Below are 20,263 nucleotides of genomic sequence, written 5' to 3'. Positions count from 1 at the left end.
CTCACCGCAACCTCCGCCTCCTGGGTTCAGGCAATTCTCCTGCCTCAGCCTCCCTAGTAGCTGGGATTACAGGCACGTGCCACCATGCCCAGCTAATTTTTGTATTTTTAGTAGAGACGGGGTTTCACCATGTTGACCAGGTTGGTCTCGATCTCTTGACCTCGTGATCCACCCGCCTCGGCCTCCCAAAGTGCTGGGATTACAGGCTTGAGCCACCGCGCCCAGCCATCTTTTTTTTTTTTTTTTTTTTTTTTTTTTTTTTTTAAGACAGAGTTGTACCATGTTGGTCAGGCTGGTCTTGAACTCCTGACCTCAGGTGATCCGCCCACCTTGGCCTCCAAAGTGCTTGGATGACAGGCATGAGCCACCACACCTGGCCCTCTCCCCTTTCTGCTAGAAACCAGTCTTCACGTTGCTTCTACAAATGGGAAAATTCTGCCTTGAACAATTAGGGGTGAAATATCCTCCAAAGCCAAATTTTAGTCTTTTTTTTTTTTTGATATTTCACTCATTTCTTCTCTGACCAAAGTTTGGTCTTCATACTGTGCCATCAGCAGGAAAATGGCTGTTGGTTCTCTGCCTGTTCGGCCTCCCATTAGAGTGGCAGTAATTAGTAAGGGGATTTCAAGCTTGGAAGTTAATCAGAACCATTTTCTAAGGGTAAATGCTTCAGCTTGGGCCGTAATTGCAGGATATAGATTCAATCTAGCATGCCCCCTCCATCAAAGGGGCCGTGCCCAACTATTATGAAGTTTTTCTTAAGCTCCACAGGGAGCCAGGCAGGTCACACGAGTCTAAGAGGTCAGAGGGATACCACAGGCTGAGGAGCAGAACCACTTGGGTGAGTGTGACTAACCCCAATCTCTTAGTTCCTCTGGTTCCATGGTTGGGGTCACACCTGCAACCACAAACAGCACATTCAACAAGGTGCCAAGACCAGGAACCACGGAGGGAAAGCAGCGGGGACACACCCCACTGTCTTCCTCTCCACCCTGGGTCACACCATCTAGATGGGTAGTATCTTCAGCCTGCACTCCCCTAGAGTACACTTCTGAAGCACTGGGACTCCTTTCACCCTGAGACTTTAAAGAAAAACTCTTGGCTGGGCGCGGTGGCTCAAGCCTGTAATCCCAGCACTTTGGGAGGCCGAGGCGGGTGGAGCTCGAGGTCAAGAGATCGAGACCATCCTGGTCCACATGGTGAAACCCCGTCTCTACTAAAAATACAAAAAAATCACTGGGCATGGTGGCACGTGCCTGTAATCCCAGCTACTCAGGAGGCTGAGGCAGGAGAATTGCCTGAGCCCAGGAGGCGGAGGCTGCGGTGAGCCGAGATCGCGCCATTGCACTCCAGCCTGGGTAACAAGAGCGAAACTCCGTCTCAAAAAAAAAAGAAAGAAAAACTCTCATTTTATTTTGCACGAGGGGATGGCCTTTTACTGGACCTCTGTAAGTAAACCGAGCTCTTTTAGCGATCATATCAGACAGGCCCAAAGAGAATGATTTCCCCAAATCAGAAAAGCAACTTCCAGGGGAACCAGCTGAGGCTCTCCCTTATTTGCAGCTCCTTCACGTTCCCTTCTGATTATAAGACCTCAGGCAAATAAAGGGAGACTCAGGCCAATTTTCTAACCATGCTGATAGGTATATAGAAGCTTTCCAAGATTTAACTTCCGCCCCAGACATGGAGAGGCTGCCTAAGGTTTCCCCAAACCTCCATCCTTAACAGCCTCCCAGCATGGGGGAACTGGGCATGAGGAAGCTGGGAGAGGGCACTGGGGGAGGGCCTGGGGGGAGGGCATGGGGAGGGCACTGGGGGAGGGCCTGGGGGGAGGGCACTGGGGGGAGGGCATGGAGGAGGACACTGGGGGGAAGACACGGGCAGGGGACTGGGGGAAGGACACCGGGAGGGGACTGGGGGAAGGACACCGGGAGGGGACTGGGGAGAGGGCACAAGGAAGCACTAGGGGAGGGAATGCGGGCAGGGCTTTGGGGGCACAGGGACCCTGAGGGTCTCCCAGAGGCATCTCCTCTCCGGCAGCCCAGAACCGGATCCTCACTCTTGGGTGCCTCTGGGAACCCTCCCTCCTCTCTCCATGGGGCTGGAGGATGCGCCTCCAGGAAGCCTCAGATCCGGAAGCTGCATCCCGAGACTGCAGGGACACGTCCCTCCTGCAGCTCCAGGACTTTGGGCACCCTCGGGCCCCGCCACCCTCTGCACTTGCTGGTGGTCAGCGTCTTCCCAGGAACTGTCCTGACTCTCTAGGAATTCCAGGAATCGAGGAGCAGGCAGCCAAGGGGACAGGGTAGCATGTGATCGGACCACCCGTCCTGCACTGAGCACCTCCCCGGGGGCAGATCGGAGGCTCCCCTGAGCCAAGGGCTCCAAAGGGCAGCAGGACCGGGCACGGCCGTCAACAGGAGCCCCGGCCAGGCCAGGCACGGCCACAACACCGAGGTCAGACAGAAAGCAGCGGCTCTGTGGCCGGAGGGTTGAGGAGGGTCTCCAGATGCCAGCGAGATGCCAGCCCAGCCCCAGCCCCAGACAGAGTCCAGGTTCTTGACACCGTCACGAGAAAGAATTCGATGTAAGTGGGAAGGAGGCGAAGGGCCAGAGGCTCTCAGCGCGAAGCGAACACTTGGGCGCAGAAGAGAGGCAGGAGCGTGCTCGGAGGACCTGTCACGCACCACAGGGTCTGAGCTGCTCTTTCATGGGTGCTCCTAGTCAGAGGGTGGCATCATCATGGGGTTTTCTAGGAAAAAGGTGATTTCTTAGAATTGGGGTGCCAGCTATTTTTATACTAAATGTGGACGTGGTTGGATTCACCGTGGTGCTGGTGGGCATGTGATTTTGGATGGTAGTGCCTGTGTAATTAGGTCTGGGGCGGGGAATGGGTCAAGCCTAGAGCCACGGCGGACCCGGTCGGCCCCCCCAGCCTCACCCCTCCTGCTTGTGGAGGTCGAGAGTCTCATCTGTCCCGGCTCATCCCTGCCTGTGTGGCTAATCCTAATAGCTCCTGTCTTGCTTTTCTGCGAGATATTTCCCATTTCTCCTATGACCACCCCGCATTCCTATCCACTAACTAGGAAGAATTAATGTTCTTTCTTTCTTTTTCTCCCTCTTTCTTTGAGACAGGATCTCACTCTGTTGCTCAGGCCACAGTGCAGTGACCTGATCTTGGTTCAATGTACCCTTGACCTTCCGGGCCCAAGAAGTCCTCCTGCCTCAGCCTCCCAAGTAGCTGGGACTACAGGCACCGGCCGCCATGCCCAGCTCGTTACTTTATTTTTGTGAAGATGGGGTTAGTCTAAGCTGGTCTTCAAATCGCTGGTCTCAAGAGATTCTCTGACTTCAGCCTCCCTAAGTGCTAGGACAACAGGCATGAGCCATGACATCCAGCCCTAAAAATGTCATTCTCTCTCAAATTAAGCTGTAACGGTCAGCCAGGCACGGTGGCTCATGCCTATAATCCCAGCACTTTGTGAGGCCGAGGTGGGTGGATCACGAGGTCAGGAGTTTGAGACCAGCCTGGTCAATATGGCAAAATCCGTCTCTACTAAAAATACAAAAATTAGCCAGGTGTGGTGGTGGGCACCTGTAATCCTAGCTACTCAGGAAGCTGAGGCAGGAGAATCACCTGAGCTTGGAAGGTGGAGGTTGCAGTGAGCTGAGATCGTGCCACTACACTCCAGCCTGGGCGACACAGTGACACTCCACGCCCCCAAAATTAATTAATTAAAGTAAAATAAAATTAAGCTACAAAGACAGTAAAATCCCAATAGAAACACCAAGAACATTGACAGGCGAGGGCTCAGGGCCACATGACTGGATGCGGGAGAAAGCAGCCTTTTCAGGAGGAAAATAACAAGCTAAGGTGTGGATTCCTCCAGAAGCGGAAACGTGCTGGGTAAGAATTTAAAATTAGCCTCACATTTTAAAACTTCCAAATTTTATAAAATAGATAAATTAGAATTAGATTATCACAGGACAAGAACAAGGACCATTTCAGGAAAGCTTTTTCATCTGTGCTGCCTGCGGTCCCAGCCGCTCAGAAAGCGAGGCGGGAGGATCGCTCGACCCAGGAGGGCGAGGCTACATGAGCCATGGTCCTGCCAGTGCATGGCCACTGCATTCCAGCCTGGTCAACTACAGGAGACCCCATCTCTTTAAGAAAAAAAAAACCCTCCAAATATGTGATTAAAAATTTCTCAAACCAGCCGGGCGCGGTGGCTCAAGCCTGTAATCCCAGCACTTTGGGAGGCTGAGGCGGGTGGATCACGAGGTCAAGAGATCGAGACCATCCTGGCCAACACGGTGAAACCCTGTCTCTACTAAAAATACAAAAAATTAGCTGGGCATGGTGGTGCGTGCCTGTAATCCCAGCTACTCAGGAGGCTGAGGCAGGAGAATTGCCTGAACCCAGGAGGCGGAGGTTGCGGTGAGCCGAGATCGTGCCATTGCACTCCAGCCTGGGTAACAAGAGCGAAACTCCGTCTCAAAAAAAAAAAAAAAAAAAAAAATTTCTCAAACCACAAGAGGCTGCTAAGCCCCCACCATAGGGGGCCATTCAACCTATGTTTCTTCATTACTGATAGCTCAAGCCCATAAAAATTGGCAACTATAGAATAGACCTGGCCGGGCGCGGTGGCTCAAGCCTGTAATCCCAGCACTTTGGGAGGCCGAGGCGGGTGGATCACGAGGTCAAGAGATCGAGACCATCCTGGTCAACATGGTGAAACCCCGTCTCTACTAAAAATACAAAAAATTAGCTGGGCATGGTGGCGCGTGCCTGTAATCCCAGCTACTCAGGAGGCTGAGGCAGGAGAATTGCCTGAACCCAGGAGGCGGAGGTTGCGGTGAGCCGAGATGGCGTCATTGCACTCCAGCCTGGGCAACAAGAGCGAAACTCCATCTCAAAAAAAAAAAAAAAAAAAAAAAGAATAGACCTAACCTACCCCACTGATACCTTGAGGGACACCGGCAGGGAGCACTGCTCCCGCAGCCAGAGACACACTCCCGCCGTGAGGACCCATGAATGAGACCCTTCCGGCCAGTGAGTGGTTAGCACAAAACCTGCCAGGCCTCTCCCAGGAGGCTTCGAGGGGGCCGGCTGTGGGTCCGCAGGGAGGGGGCGGGCAGGCAGAGGGAGCAGGACGTTGGGAGGGTCGAGGTCCTTTCAGGAGAACTCGAGGAGCAGAGGAACAATCCCCCCAGCTCCCACCGAGCGTCCTGGGTCCCCTGCCGAGGTCCGGGCCTGGCCAGCTCGGGAGCAGGGGTCCAGCCTGTTGGGGCCGGAGATGGGCTGGGGGTGGAAGGCTCCAAGATGCATCCAGGCCGGAACCCACAGACATCTCAGGTGGGTTGGAGGTGGCTTCTGCAGGGTGGTGGGCGGCCTCCTATGCCACTGGAACCGGAGGTGGCACGTGGGCAGGTGTGGGCGGGGTCAAGGAGGATGAAGTTTCGTTGGAACACTAGGAGGAGTCCCCACAGGCTACAGGCGAGTGGGCAAGGTTCAAAGGGAGGGAACCCAGAGAAATCAAGTTACAAGCTGATAACACAAAGAAAAGCAAATGCAGGCGGGGCCGGCTCACACCTGTAATCCCAGAACTTTGGGAGGCCGAGGCGGGCGGATCCCAAGGTCAGAAGATCCAGACCATCCTGGCTAATATGGTGAAACCCTGTCTCTACTAAAAATACAAAAAAAGTTAGCCGGGCGTGGTGGCGCGCACATGTAGTCCCAGCTACTGGGGAGGCTGAGTCAGGAGGATCGCTTGAACACGGGCGATGGAGGTTGCAGTTAGCTGAGATCATGCCACTGCACTCCAGCCTGGGAGAGAGAGAGACTGTCTCAAGAAAGAGAGAGGGAGGGAGGGAAGGAAGGAGGGAGGGAGGGAAGGAGGGAAGCGTATGGCCGGGTGTGCGGTGACTGACCACCTGTGATCCCAGCTTTGGGAGGCTGAGGCAGGTGAAATTGCCTGAGCTCAGGAGTTCGAGATCAGCCTGGACAACATGGTGAAAATTATCTACCAAAAATACGTTTCAAAAAAAACTAGCCTGGCATGGCAATGTGCACCTGCAGTCCCAGCTACTTGGGAGGCTGAGGCAGGAGAATTGTTTGAACTCGGGAGGCGGAGGTTGCACTGAGATGAGATCACACCACTGCACTCCAGCCTGGGTGACAGAGCCAGACTCCATCTCAGATTTAAAAAGAAAAGAAAATGCTCCCGGACCTCAGGGATTTTAAGAATATGTTGCTCAATAATTTGGAGGTTAAACAGGAAATCATAACTGAAATCTACAAATTCCTAGAACAGAAAGGAAATGAAACTCCATATGTGGCCTGGTGCAGCTGAGGCTGTGATTCAAGGGCCAGGCAGAGGTAGGACACACCAGAGGGAGCAGGATGTGAATGAGTGAGCCACACACCCACCCTAAGGTGCCTGATCCCAGCATTGTAGAGAAATGGAAAGATGCCGCCCTGGGTTACGGCGCCTCACACCTGCAAACCCAGCACTATGGGAGGTCCAGGTGGGCAGATCACCTGAGGTCAGGAGTTCAAGACCAGCCTGGCCGACATGGTAAAGCCCCTTTGCTACTAAAATTACAAAAGTTGGCTGGGCGCGGTGGCTCACGCCTGTAATTCCAGCACTTTGGGAGGCTGAGGCGGGTGGATCACGAGGTCAAGAGATCGAGACCATCCTGGTCAACATAGTGAAACCCCGTTTCTACTAAAAATACAAAAAATTAGCTGGGCATGGTGGTGTGTGCCTGTAATTCCAGCTACTCAGGAGGCTGAGGCAGGAGAATTGCCTGAACCCAGGAGGCGGAGGTTGCGGTGAGCCGAGATGGCGCCATTGCACTCCAGCCTGGGTAACAAGAGCGAAACTCAGTCTCAAAAAAAAAAAAAAAAAAAAAAAAAAAAAATTAAGCAGGTGTGGTGGTGGGCACCTGTAATCCCAGCTACACAGGAGGCTGAGGCAGGAGAATCAGTTGAACCTGGGAGGCGGAGGCTGTGGTGGGCGAGATCACAGCACTGCACTCCACCCTGGGCAATGGAGAAAAAAGGGTAAAAAAAGAAAAATAAACTGGAGTGGAGGCCTGTGCTGTGTCTGGATCAAAAAAACTTACAGAAGGCTAAGTGAGACACAGTCTGTGACCCACCCCGGGAACTGAAGCCAGGGTGGGGGGTAAAAGGCAACAGCTGGTTTTATTCTATTTTGTTTCTGTGCCTGTATTACTTTCAAAATAAGCAAAATAAACAAACTAGTTTCAGTTTCACAACGTGACAGGCTTTATCAGGATATGCGTTTTCCTCCAGCTCCCAGTGGTTTCCCATCACCGGACAAAAGCCTGACAGCCTTCAGCTGTCCTCCAGACCCTCACCTGTGGGTGATCCTGCCTAAGCAGCCAGACCCCCACGCTGGAACTGGAGACCCTCTGAGTTGAGACCCTAGTGGGCAGGAAAAGAGAAGGGAGCTGTGGGTGCCTGGGGATGTGGCCCCGGGGACAAGACCCTCTGCACAGAGGACGTGGGAGGGGGGGATTTCAATCCCCTCTCCAGCATCTGGCTGGCAGCCAGGGTGGCTGGGGGCTCCCGCAGGGCGGGGGCTGGGGAAACTGAGCTCTGTGCCCTGGCCATGGTGCCATCTTGCTGGGAGCATGACAGGCTGTGTTTCACCTGCCAAGCTGGCGACGTTTTCTCCTCTGGCACATCCTGGGGGCCTTTGTTCCGGACCCCGGGTCTGATGGCCGAGCTGCAGGCCCCACGGTTCAGCGCCCAGTCTGGCCCTGCTCTGCCCATCCCTCAATGTGCGGGTTCCGAAGAATTTGGTTCTGCTTCCCCCTCCCTCCCACGAAGCTGGGGGCAATGCGCACGCCCGGGGTCCCCCACCCTCTGCCCGGTGGGGGCTTGCCCACCCACGTGTCTGCAGCCTGCGGGGCCTCCTCCTGCGTCCGGAAAACACCTCGTCATCCCGGACCCCGCCCGCACCTGCCCGCCCGCCGCCTCAGGTTCCAGCGGAGGACGGGGCCCGCCCGCCGCCCGCCAGGCCCCCGCGACCCAGCCCAGCCCACCCGGGACGGCTGCGCCCCTCGGAGCCTCCCACCGCGCCCCGCCTCCTGCCCCCGGGCTGGCCGCAGTGCGGGACGCTGCGGGGACCCGGGAGCTCCCAGGACGGGGCCTCCGACCCTCCGCGCGCCCCGCGCACAGACCCGCCGCCCCGGGGGCGGAGCCGGCAGCCCCGCAGGTTTTTGTGCGGGACGAACGTCCCGGCCGCCTCCCGCTTCCTTCGGTGCGCGCGGTGCCACCCGCGAAAACAGCACGTTCACGGTGGGGTCCGCTGTGAACACCGGGCAGTTCCTGAAACTCGGCGGCTTCCCGTAAACAGGCTCCTTCCTCAGCTGGGACGCGGGTCCCTGTCGGGTCCGCTTCTCCTCCCGGGCCCCTCCCTCCCGCCTCTTTCATTTTCCCGGGACTCCTAGAGGAGCGCGTCCAGGAGCGGACCAGGTGAGGCGCGGGGACCGGCAGGTGGGGAGCCGGAGGGGCGGGCGGGAGGTGGGCTCGGTGCTGGGGACTCGGTGCTGGGGGCTCGGTGCTGGGGACTCCGTGCTGGGGGGGCTCGGTGCTGGGGACTCCGTGCTGGGGACTCGGTGCTGAGGACTCCGTGCTGGGAGCTCGGTGCTGGGGACTCGGTGCTGGGGGGTCGGTGCTGGGGGCTCGTGCTGAGGACTCGGTGCTGAGGACTCGGTGCTGGGGACTCGATGCTGGGGGCTTGGTGCTGGGGGCTCGGTGCTGGGGGCTCGGTGTTAGGGCCTCTCGGTGCTGGGGACTCCGTGCTGGGGGCTCGGTGCTGAGGACTCCGTGCTGGGGGCTCGGTGCTGGCTGCTCGGTGTTAGGGTCTCTCGGTGCTGGGGACTCCGTGCTGGGGACTCCGTGCTGGGGACTCCGTGCTGGGGGGGCTCGATGCTGAGGACTTCGTGCTGGGGGCTCGGTGCTGAGGACTCCGTGCTGGGGGCTCGGTGCTGGGGGCTCGGTGTTAGGGCCTCTCGGTGCATTCATTTGGGTCGCCCTTCCGCGCTGGGATGAGGATTCTGAGGCTGCGGCGCCTCCACCTCCGGGACCCTCACCCCTGCTGGCCCTGAGCGCAGGCCCGGGTCGCTGCGGCTGTGCCCGAGGAGGGGCGGGGCCGAGCTGCTGGCCAGTGGGGACCTGCGTCTCTGCGCTTCTCGAAGCTTGGAGGAACAGAGGCGGCGTGTCGGACCCGGGGCTCCACTGAGTCCGGTGGGTCGGAGCCCCCTCTGCCCTTTCTGGTCCTCGGCCTTGCCCGGAGTTTCCAGCTCCATGGCTGCGACGGAGCTGTGACCAAACCCCACTCGCTCACACTCGTGCACGCAAGCCGGTGTTCACACGTGCGGGCATCTCGCACGCAGACACGCGTGGACTGGGGCTCACTCTTGGTGGTCACGCCTCGCGTGCGCTCAGCAAACTCGTGGAACGGCGAGGCTGCCTCGCCCAGGCGGGCCCTCAGCTGCCCCTCCTCGCCCTCCTTATGTTGACTGCGCCATCTCCACATGCACTTCCTTGCCCACCGCTGGTTAGTCACCTGCAGCTGGAGAACCACGTTTTCTGCCTCTAGTGGGTAGAGGGTTCCCAGCTTCTTGGAGGCGCAGCATGTCCAGCGGCAGGGGCCAGGGCAGGGAGCCTGTGCCCAGCAGGGCGGCGATGGTGGCAGGGCCTCTCCAGGGGGCCGCTGCTGAGCCCAGAGCAGGACAAGAAGCCACCAGCAGAGGGTTGAGGAGGAAAGGTCGGCCCGGCCCAGCCCCCACCTAGAGTCCCCTCTGGGCCTCAGCAGAGACCAGGGCAGGGGGGTCCCCAAAGTCATTCTCGAGTCAAAGTCAGGGTCTTCCAGGACTGCGGGGCAGGCCAAGGGCCCCCGCCACGGCTGACTCATTCCACAGCTTTCCCACCACCTGCTCCTAGTACCACGTGGGTCTAGGTGGGCTCCATGGCCTCTGTGGGCCTTGGCCACCTTCCGAGAGGTATTGGTGAAAGCTAGCGTGGCATGCGCTGTGTGTGCTCCTTCTCCATGGAGACGTGGTGTCGCCTGTGCTCCCTGAGCCCCTGCCGCAGGCGGGAAGGCATGCCGGCCCTCCTGTGTGGCGTGCCCTCCCCGTCGGCCCACCCCTGGCAGGAGACGGGAAAGGTGTGGAATGAGTCAGCTGTGGTGGGGAGCCCCCGGCCCGCACGGCAGGCCTGGAAGACCCGTGTCTCACTTGAGAATGACTGAAGGGCTCAGGAGGGGCGCCAGGGACGAGAGGGGCAGGCCTGGCTCTACTCCGAGGCTTCGGGCTGCAGACACTGTGTGGCCCCGGCTCTGCCCGGGCAGCTGGTGTCAGTGACGTTGGGTTGCTGCAGGGAATTTGCTCCATTTCTCTGAAGAAAACATCCTGGCGACACAGGCCCCTCAGGTCACCAGCATGACCACCAATCACACAGGAGGACCCTAGTGAACCCGGCCCGAGGGGCCTGAGCTTCCACACACCCTGCACCCGTGGGAGCTGGGACAGGCAGGCACCCAGGACAGAAGGAGCGGGAATAGGTGTGCACAGGCGTGCCGGACGGCACGTGGGCTTCCCTGGGTTTGTCACTGGGAACAGCTCCAAGCCTCTTCGTCATCCCTGGGCAGGGATCACTCAGAGCCTGGAGCCCACTGTGCCTGGGGCCACCTCCTCAGATGCCAACCCTGTTTTCATGGGTTGAGACAAATCTGGTTGCTGCCTCCATTTTTTCCTGCTCTAGAAGTTTTGGGGCTCTGTGCCCCCAGCCTCCTGTACCACACATGGAGCCCCTGGCAAGCCTCTGCCCCACCTGCCACCTTCCCTGTGGCTGCACCCCACCGCTCACCCTCTCTCTGGTTTTTACCAACTGCACAGTATTCAAATCGAGCCCTTGCCTCTGGTCAGTAGGATGGGGCAGTACCAGGGCTGCTGACAAGGACAGAGAGCCAGGAACGTCTGAGCTTGAGACTGTGAATCGTGTTTTAATCTAACTGTGTCCCAAGTGTCACATGGGACAAGCTTTCACCATGACATCATTGGCTGCTTATCTGAGACTCCGATGGGACCATTTCTGCGGGGTCCACTGATGCCTGCTGACCTGAGGGGCCTGTGTCACTAGGGTGAGTTTTTGTCTAATAAACGGAGCAAATTCTGCATTAACCCAATGTCACTGACACCAGCTGCCCAGGCAGAGCTGGGGCCACGCAATGTGGGCAGCCTGAAGCCTCGGAGTAGAAGCAGACCTGCCCCTCTCGTCCCTGGCGCCCCTCCTGAGCCCTTCAGTCATTCTCAAGTCAAAGTCAGGGGTCTTCCAGGCCTGCCGTGCGGGCTGGGGCTCCCCACCACAGCTGACTCATTCCACACCTTTCCCGTCTCCTGCCAGGGATGGGCTGATGGGGAGGGCACACCACCTGCTCCTAGTACCCTCCGGCCCAGCGCTCACCACCCTTCATCCCTGGCTGGACGTGGGCCAGGGTCACCCTTGTCAGAGGGCGCTCAGTGGGGGAGTTGGTGAAGGTGCTGGGAGGAAGGGCCAGGGAGGGGCAGTGAGAGGACCCGTGTGAGGAGCAGCCGCCACCACAGGCGGGCTGGAGGACTTGGCGGGAAGGCAGCATTGCTGGATGGTGCATCCCAGGCTGCCAGGGGCTGGGACCATGGAGGAGATGCGGCCAGAAAGAGAAACGGTGCCAGCTTCTCACTCCCACCCCCCTCGCCCTAACCAGGGCAGCCCAGGGCCCAGGGCCTTCAGAAAGCAATCTGGAAGTGTGTCTGGGAGCCGGGGCTGCAGGGTCCACCCTGGGCAGCAGACGCATCTGCCAGCAGCTGGAGCCTCCGAGAGCAGAGGCTCCACCACGCTGCTGGCCCCGTGGAATGCAGAGCGGGTGGACTTGGGACACTCGGGGGTGAGGGGAGGCAGACGCAGCCGCTGTCAGGCAGGAGGAGCTTGGCATGAAGACGGGTGTGTGCCGATGGCCCCAGGGGGCCTCCAGGACCCAGCTGCTGAGGTCTGGCTCGGGGTGCAGTTCTCTGCTGAGTCAGGGGTGACTCAGGACACAGATGGGTGGCAGAACCAGCCCCCAGGTGGGCAGGTGGGGTGGACACAGCGTTCTCGGGGCTCTGGGGATCTGTGACCTTTGGCTGTGTGCCCAGAGTTCCCAGCCCTAACACAGAGGCAGGGGCAGTCCCTGGAGGCATTTATGAAACAGACTCAGATGCCTTCCAGGCTCCAGGTGAGGACAGGACCCCAGAGCAGCCTGGGGAGAGCAGCAGGGGATCCCCTCCCGGGGGAGGTGAGTGGGGTGGTGTGGAGAGCAGTGGGGAGCCCCCAGCAGCCCCAACCCTCCCTGCTGCCAGGCTGCACGGTTTCAAGGTGGGTGGCTGAGCTGGCACTGCAGAGCGTGGGGTGAGAGGAGCCAGACCCAGGACCCCACCAGGTCTCCTTGTGTGAATCTCACCTCCATGCGGGGGTCTCCAGGTGGCCTGGGTCTCCCACTGCATTGGGGGAGGGGGCTCTGTGATCAGCCCCAGTTCCCAAAGATATCACATCCTCATCCCAGAACCTTACATGGCAGACTGTGCAGATGGGATGAGGTCACAGGCGCTAAGCTGGGAAGTCTATCCTGGATCACCCAGGGGGTCCTCGATGCCATCACAGGGTCTCCAGGAGAGGGAGGGAGAGGGAGGGGGAGTCAGGGAGATGAGGGAAGCAGCCGGGGCGGATGGGCACTGAGCCAAGGGACGCAGATGCCTCTGGACACTGGAGAGGGAGAGGGACAGATTCCCCCTGGAGCCTCCAGAAGGGACCACACCGGCCCACCCCTTGCGTTTAGCCCAGGGAGACCCTGTCGGACTTTGATAAGGAACCAGGGAAGAGAAAGTGAGAGGAGGCGGCCTGGGTCTGTTCTGGGCAGGACGGTGGGTGAGGCCCCGGGAGGTTGCTGAGCCAGGGTGGGGTGGGGCCCCAGCCTCTGTCCCAGCCCATCTGAGCAGCCCTGAGGGGTCACACAGGAATGGGGGTGTTAGTGAGGGGCCACTCAGGCATGGGTGCCCGCCCCTCACGCCCAGGCCGTGGCAGTGGGTGTGGGGTTTCCCGCAGAAGGGACTGGACTCTACCGAGCATCGAAGCTGCCTGGAGTGGGGAGCCCACACCTCGAGACACAGCACCCCCACCCAGCACCAGCCTTGAAGCCTGGGATGGTCCCTGAGCCTCAGCAGTGTGCCCCCGGCAGTGACAGCGTCCCCACACCTGGTCTCTGTGGCCGGCGGGGGCTTCCGTGTGGGCGCAGGACCCCAGGGAGAGGGTGGGAATGACTGGTGGCTGCCCGTGGCTGTGCAGGGCCAGGGATGCCGGGGGACAGGGCCAGGGGGGCTGTGGGGGCTGCGGGGGCAGGGAGCTTGGGGCAGTGGGAAGAGGCCAGGTCCTCAGCGGGCCCAGCCTCCAGCCTCTGGAGGACCCCGGGGAGCATGGTGTCCCTGGGGTTGGTGGCGTGTCCTGCTGTCACACTTTCGGGTTTATTGTGTTTTGGAGAAACACACATCTGTAAATAGCATGTCTGAAGGTCGCTGTACAGAGGCCCTCCCGGGAGTCCCACACGTCACCGCGACACTGGGTGTGTGGGTTGCACCGGGAGCTCTCGGGGAGGAGCAGGGCAGGAGTCACTGCCCCACCTAGGGACTTTTCCCAGCAGGGGTGCAAACACCGAGAGGCGGGTCGGCCTGGCCAGGAACGCTCGCACGCACCCAGCCTCCTTTGGAGGCTGACGGGCGTGTCCTCCCAGGGCTCCGGCTGGGTCTCACCCACCGTCCTGCCTGGAACAGACCAGGCTGCCTCCCCTCACTTTCTATTCCCTGGGCCCTCATCAAAGTCCAGCAGGCACGTCAGCGGGCTCATGCAAAAACACGTCACCTGGTCCAGGTGAGGGCCTGACCTCTGACCAGCCCAGGCATCGGGTCCAAGCCCTTCTGGGGGGACGCAGGCACCTCCCTTGTGCAAAGCTGAGCTCCTGCGTCGGGGGCAGTGGGGCTTTGTGGAGCATCCACACAGGGACCCTCGTCCCCAAGTGGCTCTCAGGGTCCAGATCCACATGGACTGAGCACCTTCTGTATGCAGGGCATGAGCGGGGCCCTGAGGGAGCCCACAGGCGGGGACCTCGCTGGGGCCTGTGAGAGGCTCATCCTGCCTGGCCGGCCCCTCCCCCCGCACTGTGCACACGTGTGCAAGCGTGTGTGCGTACACAGTGGGGCGAACACAGTTGGTTCCACAGAGGAGGTGGAGGCTGAGGTCTTGCTGGGCTAGTCAGCCTGTCTCTGCACCGAGTGAGGCCCCAGAGGTGCAGGGGCTCCAGGGCACAGGAGGGCAGGGCAAGCCCCCTCGGGACTGAGGGTCTTCCTTCTTCCCAGTTCGTGTCCCAGAGACACCGTGGGAACTTGCGAGGTGACTGTAAGCGCTGACAGTCATCAGGAAGACGTGTGATGGGGGAAGGCTGGAGCGGAGGGCTCTGGTTCCAGGGCGCACCCCCAGCCAGGCAGCCCCACTGCACTTCCCCCAGGAGAGTGTCCCACACCTCCCATGCCTGCTGTGGTGTTTAGAAGGCCAGGGACCCTGTTCCCACACTGCTGAGAGGTTTCCTGGGTAGCAGCCCTTGATGGCCCAGTCCTGGTGGACGCTAAGTGCCGGTCTGCACAAAGCCTCAGGGCACGAAGTCCACGGGGCTCGGCCTTCAAGCTAACACACACTACCAGGCCACCAACAGGAGGCTGCAGGGAGCCACTGACCTGAGGGCCCATACTTTGCCCAGGGCCTGGGGCTGGGCCTGCAGGAGGGAGGAGGCCAGGAGTGTCCCGGCCTTGGCTCCTGGGGTAGAATGCCCACCCGCCTGCTCCCTGGGCCTTCATTGTAGACCAGCTCTGAGGCCCTGGGGGTGGCCGGCCGGCTGCAGAGGGCCACCGGGCAGTGCCCTCCCACACCTCCAGCCAGGAGAGACCTTGGCCTGCCCTCTGCCATCATCCCCCAGAGACGGGGGCCCCAGGACCTCTTCTGGCTCGGCCAGAGCCATCTGGGGACAAAGGCTGTGCCACAATCAGCCAGAGGTGGCAGAGGAAAGAGCCTGCGTCGGTCTGGGGCCGGAGCTGCGTGCCCACTGATGGCTGGGGGCAAGGTGGCATCCCTGAGGGATGGGCCTCCTCCAGAGACCAGCAGAAAGGTAGCCTAGCAACCCCAGCAGCCCAGACCGCCCGAGGACAGGCCCCTGTGGTGCGGGAATGGGCTGGCAGGCCCTGGAGTGGCCTTGGAGGGACCCGTAAGACCCAGGGAGCCCACGAGGCTGAGCCTAGACATTCAGCCCTTACACGGCATCCATGCCACAGCCTTGCAGGGCCTGCACGGGCCCAGTGGGTCCAGGCCAGAGGCAGGGACTACGTGGAGGGACAGGTGTGAAGCTGGAGTCGGGCTCCAAGTTCTTAGCTCCCAGCTGGGCTGGAAATCCCACAAAAGGCCGTCCTGAGCAGGCCCACCCTGGAAATGCTGGGGGCCGCCGCCCGAGGCTCCCTGGGGCTGGGCCGGAGAATCCCGGGGCCTGGCAGGGGAGGGCAGAGGTGCCAAAAGGACAGGCTCCTGCCTGCGCCCTGTGAAATGCAGCTGGAGGCCCAGCCCCGTCTCGGGCTGCGACAGTGCCAGGCAGGGCCACGGCAGCAGCAGGAGGCACGGGGCTGGGACGTGACTGCTGGCCACACTCGGGGGGACCACATTCGGGCGCTGGGGATACTTGTGTGTCCTGCCTGAACCTTCCAAGTGAGGGAAAGTCATTCTGTAAAAACGTCTCAGGAAAGGGTTGAGTGGATCTTATCTGAGCTACCAGGAACACCCCTGTACCCGGAGCTGCCACACCTCTTTCTAGAACCTTCCACCCACAGTGGCTCCCAGCCTCATCAGGGTGGTGAGCTGCTGGCACCCATCTGGGGACTGCCTGGAACCGACAGGCAGGGGCAGGAAGGCAGCAAAACCGAAAGCAGCCCGGCTGATAGCTCAGCGCCACAGCCAGCCGCCACATGGCCTCCGTGGAGACCCAGGATGCCACGGCCAGCCGCCACGTGGCCTCTGTGGAGACCCAGAACGCCACGGCCAGCCGCCATGCGGCCTCTGTGGAGACCCAGGACGCCACGGCCACCACATGGCCTCTGTGGAGACCCAGGACGCCACGGCCAGCCACCACATGGCCTCTGTGGAGACCCAGGACGCCACGGCCAGCCACCACATGGCCTCTGTGGAGACCCAGGACGCCACGGCCAGCCACCACACGGCCTCTGTAGAGACTCAGGACTGGTTCCGGCAGGACCCGGCAGGGGCATCTCCACTCCACCTCCAAGCTCCCGGTTCCAACTAGAACCTAGATCAGGATTCCGCCCATGTCCCACTGGAAAGCGGGCAGCTAGGGAAGGGCGAAGGGAGCAGAGCCTGTCCCCAGGGGCTGGGCAGCCGCCAAGCAGCGTCCTTCAGCCTGGGCCTGGGGCGAGTCTGGGCAGCAGTGGAGGGGGGACAGACTTAGGGCCCTCAGTTCGCCTGAGTGTCCCGGGCTCAGCCTGCAATCCCAGAAGAAGCCAAAGTGGACCCAGGCATGCGCCCTTTGCAAAATGACTTCCAGGTAGATTCCAGGTTCCAACACAAAACCAGCTGAAATCGGCCGAGGCGGGCGGATCACCCGAGGTCAGGAGTTGGAGACCAGCCTGGCCAACATGGCAAAACCGTCTCTACTAAAACACAAAAATTAGCAGAGGATGGTTGTGGGCGCCTGTTGTCCCAGCTTCTCGGGAGGCTGAGGCAGGAGAATCGCTTGAACTCAGGAGGTGGAGGTTGCGGTGAGCCGAGACCGCGGCCCCACACTCCAGCCTGGGCGACAGAGTGAGACTCCGTCTCCAAAAGAAAAGGGGGGGGATAAAGAAATAGAAAAAACAATCAAACGAAGAAAGCCCAGAGACGAGCAGCACCAGCCACACTAAGCTCAAAGACGCCCCACTTGCCCGGGACCTCTGGAAGACCCCTCCCGACACACAGACGCCTCGGGGACCACCCATCGCATGCCAGGAGCCCGAGGCCCACCCTTGGCCTGATGTCAGCATGGAAGGAGAACAAGCTGGCGAGGGCCACAGGGAAGGGCCCTGCCCCGAGCGTGGCCGAGACATGACGGGGTCCCGGGGTCCAGCACCCCTCAGCGTCCGGGCCTGGAGCTGCCTCTGCCTGTCCAGACAGGAGCCACACAGCCGGGGGACCCCTCGCGTTTGCAGGCTCAAGGCAAGACGGCAGAAGAAGGCTCCGCGGCTGGAAGCGGCCCAGCAGCCAGGCTCGCCGCGGAGAGCAGCGAGGTGAAGCCGACCTGGGGGTTGGGAACGCTCAGAGGTGAAGGGACGGCTCTGAGTGTGGCCGCGGGCGTGGGCTCGGCTGGGGGGGCGGACCACGGGTGCTGGTCAGGTGAGGGTCCTTGTGAGTGACAGGACCAACGACGAGACGGGCACGCTCCGGGGTTGCAGTGACGAAGCTCTGTGCCCTGGGCCTGCAGTGACGTCAAACGCGTGCTCCTAAGGAGACAGAAACTGATTTCGTGCGTGGCATCGGTGAGGGGCCGGGGCTGGAAGCCGGTCTTAGCACGTCAGGTCAGACGTGGCTGCAAAGATTCCACCTGTCATGACCCATTTCTGTGGGAAACGTACTGAGGTTATGAGTAATTTATTAGAAAACAAAAGGGCTGGTCCACAGGGCAGAGGGTCCCCTCCGTGCCGTGGGTGACTCTGTGTCTTCTTCGTGGCCAGCATCACACACCCTCTGCAGGCACATGGAAGGTGGGGGGCTCTGGCATCCCAGGCACAGCCAGTCAGGGAAGAGCATGGGGACCCCCAGCCTCCCAGGCCCTGCCGGGCAACAGCCACTCCCACTGTTCCCTTCGGTGGCCACAGGGGTCTCTGACCCATGGGCTTTCCTTCCCCCAGGGAGTGTCCCAAGAGCCACCGATGAGGACCAGGGGCCCCTGAGGCTGCTCAAGTCCCGCCAGCCATGCAGACCTGCCCCCCGGAGTTCCCCAGCGCCCTCGGGGTCCTCCTGCTCCTGGCTGCCTCCTCGAGTGCTCAGAATGAAGGTAGGTCTCGGGGTCCTGCCTCTCTGCTGGTGAAAGGGGGGCCTGGTGGGATCATGGCAGGGGTAGGAGGGGTGGACTGAGGTTGGGTCCAGACACCACCAGGCCCCTGATGATCACTGACTCTGCAGACCCAGGGCCTGGCAGTGTGGAGCTGGGCTGCCCCAGGCGGTGATGAGTGGGCCATGTCCCAGCGTGGTGGGGGGGGTGGTGAGTGGGCCGTGGCCCACTGTGGGTGGAGGGTGGTGGTGAGCGGGCCGTGGCCTGCCGTGGTTGGAGGATGGTAGTGAGTGGGTTGTGGCCTGCCATGGTTGGAGGGTGGTGGTGAGCGGGCTGTGGCCTGCTGTGGATGGTGGGCTGTGATGAGCAGGCTGCTCCTCTGTGGATGGTGGGTCGTGGTGCCTACTGTGGTGTCTGGTGGGCAGAGCAATTGTAGGGAAGGACCAAGATTATGACCCGTTTCCAAGGGAGAGGGTCCGGGTCAGTTATGACCTGTGCCGTGGCCAGGTCCCTTAGTCACGTGTGCCTCAGATCTGCCAGGATGGGGTCTGCATTTGAACAGGGTCCCCCAGTGATCCTTCCCAGATCTCTAGACCCCAGCCTGTGCAGCAAAGTCACCTGAGGGGCTTTTATTTTATTTTATTTTATTTTATTTTTGACAAGGTCTGGCTCTATCACCCAGGCTGGAGTGTAGTGCAGCCTTGACCTCCTGGGCTCAGGTGTTCCTCCCACCTCAGCCTCCCGAGTAGCCAGGACCACAGGCGCACACACCATACCTGGCTAAGTTGTGTATTTTTTGTAGAGATGGGGTTTTGCCATGTTGCTGAGGCTGGTCTCAAACTCCTGGGCTCAAGTGATCCTCCTACCTCAGCCTCCCAAAGTGCTGGGATTATAGGTGTGAGCCACTGAGCCACCCTAGGGGCTTTGAAAAGATATCAGAGCTCAGCCACCTCCCAAAGCAGTTCAGTCAGAATCCTAAGAACAAACACAAACCAAAACAGAAGAATCACAGGTGGAGGAGCTCATTTTTGGGGAGTTTCTGCCCCCACCCCCAACAGTGGTTCCAAAGTGTGCCTGGGCTGGGGCACCCCCTGGACAGCTGCCCGCTGGCCTCAGGGCACAGGGTGAATTTGTGCAATGGCCTGTAGAGGCCCTGCAGTCCCTGACCACACAGACACACAAACCACACACACACACAGACACACAAATAGGCAGGTGGCCAGCCTGTTTGCCAGAGGAAACTCAGTCCGGCCCAAAGACCAGGGGCCCCTGAATCCCACCCCCTCCCATGGGCACCAAGACCCCTGGCACTTGCCAGCACGTGGCACCCGCCGTGTGGTTTTGTATTTGGTGAAATGTGGCCAAATAGTGGCTCTACCCAGCATGCTATGTGCTCCCCAAGAGCTCACTCTGCCGTCCGTCCATCTGTCTCCAGTCACAGTGGACGCTGGCACAGCAGGGACAGTAGCGGCCCCAAGACTTCAGGCTGGTACCATGCTTGGGGCCCCACAACCTGAATCTCAGGCATCCTTGAGCTGGCTGCTGGGACAAAGGCCCTGGGCCTCCAAGGGGGCAGCTGCAGGTGTCACTATTGGGCAGGGTTCACCCAGGAGGGGAGAGAGACAGACAGACTGACACACTGACCTGTTCCGAGGACTTGACCTCCCAGGACTGTGGAGGTGTGTGTGGAGCTGGCCCAGCAGCCTAGAGCTGAGCGGGTGGTCGAGAGTGCAGAGGGGACAGGGTTCAGGTCCCCTTGGGGGTGGCACGAGCAGGAACCCGTTCTGCTCTGCTTACCCCTGATGCTGGCCCGTGGGTGTCCGCAGAAGCCTGTGCCCTTCCTCACGTAGCCAAGAACGTGCACCTGGCCTAGGCCTTGGAGGAGCTGAGGGAGGAGCTGGGACCTGGCGGCTGCTTCCCACCAACAGAGCGATTCAGCGGATCGGCGGCTGAGTGCAAGCACACACACACACACAGACACACACAGACACACACAGACACACACACACACACACAGACACAGACAGACACACACAGACACACACACAGACACCCATACACAGACACAGACACACACAGACACA

At 60.3% G+C, this 20,263-nt stretch overlaps 1 protein-coding gene across 1 annotated transcript in view; it reads left to right on the top strand.

Moving 5' to 3' along the window:
- Positions 1–7,906: 7,906 nt before the first annotated feature.
- LOC101044192 (T-cell antigen CD7) overlaps positions 7,907–20,263 on the top strand; it is a 28,467-nt gene continuing 16,110 nt past the window's right edge. Inside the window, exons 1-2 of the mRNA XM_074389082.1 lie at positions 7,907–8,506; positions 18,037–18,182. Of these exons, the coding sequence (XP_074245183.1) occupies positions 18,101–18,182 (82 nt within the window). The 5' untranslated portion in view covers positions 7,907–8,506; positions 18,037–18,100. The remainder of the gene's footprint in view (positions 8,507–18,036; positions 18,183–20,263) is intronic.

This window comes from Saimiri boliviensis, chromosome 17 (genome assembly GCF_048565385.1).
Source record: "Saimiri boliviensis isolate mSaiBol1 chromosome 17, mSaiBol1.pri, whole genome shotgun sequence".
Classification (NCBI taxonomy): domain Eukaryota; kingdom Metazoa; phylum Chordata; class Mammalia; order Primates; family Cebidae; genus Saimiri; species Saimiri boliviensis.
The sequence above is the reverse complement of the archived record's forward strand: the minus strand, read 5'-3'. Positions and strand labels throughout refer to the sequence as shown.